Source organism: Borostomias antarcticus (genome assembly GCF_949987555.1).
Source record: "Borostomias antarcticus genome assembly, chromosome: 4".
In the NCBI taxonomy this organism is placed as follows: domain Eukaryota; kingdom Metazoa; phylum Chordata; class Actinopteri; order Stomiiformes; family Stomiidae; genus Borostomias; species Borostomias antarcticus.
In genome coordinates this window covers 33747366-33752365 of record NC_140237.1, presented here as the reverse complement: position 1 = coordinate 33752365, position 5000 = coordinate 33747366, and the positions used below count along the sequence as shown (strand labels likewise).

The 5000-nt window shown below is 47.9% G+C and overlaps 1 protein-coding gene across 1 annotated transcript in view; it reads right to left on the bottom strand.

The window, feature by feature from the left end:
• Positions 1–5000, bottom strand: part of LOC311308512 (protein unc-13 homolog C-like) — a gene marked incomplete at both ends in the record, with an annotated part of 70562 nt that overhangs the window by 32944 nt on the left and 32618 nt on the right. Inside the window, 2 exons of the mRNA XM_084437475.1 lie at positions 1213–1309; positions 2844–2970. Of these exons, the coding sequence (XP_084293601.1) occupies positions 1213–1309; positions 2844–2970 (224 nt within the window). The remainder of the gene's footprint in view (positions 1–1212; positions 1310–2843; positions 2971–5000) is intronic.

Here is a 5000-nt window from a genome sequence, read left to right as displayed (position 1 = left end):
TACACGGCCTATCAGCACTGATCTCGTGTCCCCGCCGCTCACGGTGACGTGATGGCTGCCGCGGCCCCTGTGGTAACAGCTGACAGCGCCCTACTTGTTTGCTGCTTTTGTAAACACGAGTCCTTCTGCATGAATGCCTGTCGACATACCTGGGTAATATATGCTAGGCAGCTGGGTAATGGTGGGTTGAAAGCAATTAGAAGCCCGTGGAGCTGTTTGTGTTGTCGCTGGAGGAGAAAAGGGCTCTGTGCATCCAGCCACCCCCCCCCCCCCCCCTCCCCCCTCCCCCCCCCCCCACACACACACACCACTAACCCTGCCATGACTCTACTGTAACTGGACATCCGTGACTGTAATGCATGAAAATGAGTGTGAGAGTGGAGGAGAGAGACTGGAGGAGAGATTGGAGGATTTGGAGTGGAGGACTGGATTGGTATAGTGGAGTGGTACAGTATACGTTAGTGGATAGGTATAGTGGAGTGGTATAAGTTAGTGGAGTGGTATAAGTTAGTGGAGTGGTATAAGTTAGTGGAGTGGTATAAGTAAGTGGAGTGGTATAAGTACGTGGAGTGGTATAAGTAAGTGGAGTGGTATAAGTTATTGGAGTGGTATAAGTAGGTGGAGTGGTATAAGTAAGTGGAGTGGTATAAGTACGTGGAGTGGTATAAGTAAGTGGAGTGGTATAAGCTAGTGGAGTGGTATAAGTTAGTGGAGTGGTATAAGTTAGTGGAGTGGTATAAGTTAGTGGCGTGGTATAAGTTAATGGAGTGGTATAAGTTAGTGGAGTGGTATAAGTAAGTGGAGTGGTATAAGCTAGTGGAGTGGTATAAGTTAGTGGAGTGGTATAAGTAAGTGGAGTGGTATAAGCTAGTGGAGTGGTATAAGTTAGTGGAGTGGTATACGTTAGTGGAGTGGTATAAGTAAGTGGAGTGGTATAAGTTAGTGGAGTGGTATAAGCTAGTGGAGTGGTATAAGTTAGTGGAGTGGTATAAGTAAGTGGAGTGGTATAAGCTAGTGGAGTGGTATAAGTTAGTGGAGTGGTATAAGTTAGTGGAGTGGTATAATTAAGTGGAGTGGTATAAGTTAGTGGAGTGGTATAAGTTAGTGGAGTGGTATAAGTTAGTGGAGTGGTATAAGCTAGTGTAGTGGTATAAGTTAGTGGAGTGGTATAAGTTAGTGGAGTGGTATAAGTTAGTGGAGTGGTATACTCACGGCATCCTTCTTGTCCCTCTCCAGAGCTCCGTGTAGAAACTCCATGGCAACGTCCTCATTCTCGTCTAACCATTGGATGACGAAGGGCTCGAACCACCTGGAGAACAACAGCCGTTAGAACCACCTGGAGAACAACAGCCGTTAGAACCACCTGGAGAACAACAGCCGTTAGAACCAGGCATTAGAACCACCTGGAGAACAACAGTCATTAGAACCACCTGGAGAACAACAGGCGTTAGAGCCACCTGGAGAACAACAGCCATCAATCTCATGGTGGATCAACAGACTGGGAGATGAGTGGATCATACTGTAGCAGATATGGACCTTTCTAGTGGGTCAGAGATGGTGGATCTCTAAACACAGCAGATGTATGATCCGAGGCATTAGTGAGGGCAGCGGTAGCAGGTTGGTCCAGGGCATTAGTGAGGGCAGCGGTAGCAGGTTGAGCCAGGGCATTAGTGAGGGCATCGGTAGCAGGTTGGTCCAGGGCATTAGTGAGGGCAGCGGTAGCATGTTGAGCCAGGGCATTAGTGAGGGCAGCGGTAGCAGGTTGGTCCAGGGCATTAGTGAGGGCAGCGGTAGCAGGTTGGTCCAGGGCATTAGTGAGGGCAGCGGTAGCAGGTTGGTCCAGGGCGTTAGTGAGGGCAGCGGTAGCAGGTTTCGGACTAGACCGATGTCCAGCACAAAGTGAGGACATGGGGTCAGAGTATGCTGTTGTTAGTAGAATAATAATACCTCCTAGGTTCACTTTGCTGTCAGTGGTTTCATGTAGCGACGGAGCAGGCAGGTGTGTGTGTGTGTGTGTGTGTGTGTGTGTGTGTGTGTGTGTGTGTGTGTGTGTGTGTGTGTGCTCTTTGGCTAAGGGCATCTGCCACATGAAAGAGTGCTAATAAATAAGGTGGGCAGAAAGGATGGCTGTGCGTGTGTGTGCGTACATTAATGCATGCATGCGAGAGGGTGTGTGTGTGTGTGTGTGTGTGTGTGTGAGTGGCTTTACATGTGGGAAAATCAATTGTGCTGGAGGTAGAGTTTGAGTGACGGCAGTGATGAGGGGAGGAAAGTCATAACTCTAACAGACTAGATGGTAGAGGGCATTGTGTTCCCTCACTGGAATACACCGCATACAGACCACCGCTCCCTATTACAGAATGTGTTCTAACAAATACACCAGGGGTGTGTTCAAATTCAGCGAACATAGCGAACGTTTGCGAATGTTAGCAAACTATTTTCCGTTAGCTTTGTGTTCGCTCCAAACGTTTGCTAACAGAAGCGAACAGTCTGGAGAGGTAGTTCGCCAGTAACGGAACGAGGATCACAATGGACCCAGACTTACTGAGATGTGCTCCCAGATGGGGATTATTTGGAACGTTCATTAAAAGCCGTTCAAATGTGACCGTTTGGAGAAAATATGTTTTTGCGGCGAACATTCGCCTCTGTTAGCTGAATTTGAACGCAGCCCAGGTCTGTTAGAAGTTGTATTACACAATTTCCTGTTCTAGCACATACCGTGTAGTCTGGTACATTCTTGTTCTACATACACGCTCAGCTGTTCTGTTGTATGTATCATGTGTGTGTGTGTGTGTGTGTGTGTGTGTGTTTGTGTGGGCGCGTGTGCATATGCATGTACTCACAGGGAATACTCAGGTGGTGTCTCCTTAAATGCGGGCAGATCGCGGACGTACTCATTATGGAACCATTTGACTTTGAAGTGGAGATTCATGTACTCGGTGCTCTTGCATAGACGGTGCTTGTCATGTTCTGGAGGGAGAAGCAACACATAGGAGGGACAGGTTAACGTACGCGTCTGCGCGTCCCTGGAGACCAATGACGCCTGTTAAGCACTTCAGAAAGACCACCTGGAGGTGTATCTCTCTGTTCTCTGTTCACCCCTCACTCCTGTTCTCTCTCTCTCTCTCTCTCTCTCTCTCTCATATTATGTCCCTGCATAGACAGACAGATGCCTGATTCCCAGCTGTCTTCACAAACGCATGTGACACTGAACTACAAAGGCCTGATAGAGAAAACCACCAACGCAAAGGGGATACGCGCCAGAAGGATCTTCTGGCGTAGCTGTGGGGGATCATTCCTCCTGGATCATTGGCAGAGGGTTGGGAAGATCTCCCACTGGAGGAACCCAGAGAAAGAGCCAGGACAGAAGGAGAGAGGGGGTAGAAAGATGGAGAGGGATCGAGCCAGGGAGTATAGTAGAGACAGAGCAGACACACGTGTAGAACACAGATTGTACGAGACTGAACCGAGAGGCTGGGAGATGACATGACATGTCTGGACCGTTTATTGGATTATTGTATCGACTGTTTCCTTATTGGTTAGTGACTGAATCAACACTATGTTGATTGTATTGACTGTTTTATTTTACTTGACTGAGCGTTTTGCAATATGTCAACTGAGGGTTGTGCAATATGTTGCCATTGCTATTGAATGTCTACTTACATTTATGTGTTGAGGATTAGTATATGAAATGAAAAATGAAATAAGATGGAATTCCTCTGAAGGTGCAAAGTAGAGACATAATGCACATGCACACACACACACACACACACACGCACGCACACACACACACCACTCAGATCAAAGGTGGGTTTAAATCCACACGTTACTGTAGCTGCCATGCAGTAATCCAGATAAACAGTGTGATGAGTATATCCTATTGAGCGCCTCAAATCTGTCACCTCAGTCTCTCCTAAGCCCCAGGAGAGATATTTACATATGCGCCATGTACTGTATTCACCGAGGCTTCCCATGATTTCACACAATTTAGATTAACGAACGTGACGCGCAATATCCGTCCATTCAAACTCAATGAGATGAGTCAAAGAAGCACTTTCCTGTTAGTTAGACTAAGCTTTGAAGAAAGTTACAAATTAAGCCTGGCATCTCTCTCCCTCTCTCTCGTCTCCATCTCCATCTCTCTGTGTCTCTCTCTGTCTGTCCTCATCTCTCTCTCTCTCTCTCTCTCTCTCTCTCTCTCTCTCTCTCTGTCTCTGTCTCTGTATCTTCATCTCTCTCTCAACATTTCTTATACTTTCTCTTTCTATATATGCGTTCGTGTCTCTATCTCACAGCAAGAGAGAAAGAGAGAGAGAGAGAGTGTGTGTGTGTGTGTGTGTGTGCGTGCGTGCGTGTGTGTGCCGAGGCCCTTTTTAAGTCTCGCTGACTAGGGAACACCTCAAGTCATCTTAGAGCCGTGTACGTTGATGACCGGGCAGAGGGTGATGGGTTGTGACGGTGCCACTTCAATAACCTCTGTGGGCACTGCAGGCAGCACACACCAGAAAACACACACACACACACACACAAACATACAGGACCACACACACACACACACACACACACACACAAACAAACATACAGTAACACACACACACACACACACACACACACACAAACATACAGTATCACACACACACACACAGTCACAGACCTAGAGGAAACGGAAGGAGGTGAGTTGGGAGACAGAGACCAGGGGGGTCAGCAGGTGCCTTATTTGCTGCCGGCCAAGTTTTTGAATGAGGAGAGCAAGGGGTGCACACACACACACACACACACACACACACACACACACACACACACACACACACACACACCAAAATCTCCGTACACCAAAAACACCCCACATAGCCGTGGCCGTTCGCCGAGCACATACAGTCGGCGCCTTCCAATCAGACACAGATTATCCTGCTGTCAGGAAGCCATTAGTGGAGTTACCGCCCCCCCCATAGAATCCTCTATCCCTTTATCACCTCCGCCTGCAGCCATCTGCCGCTGGC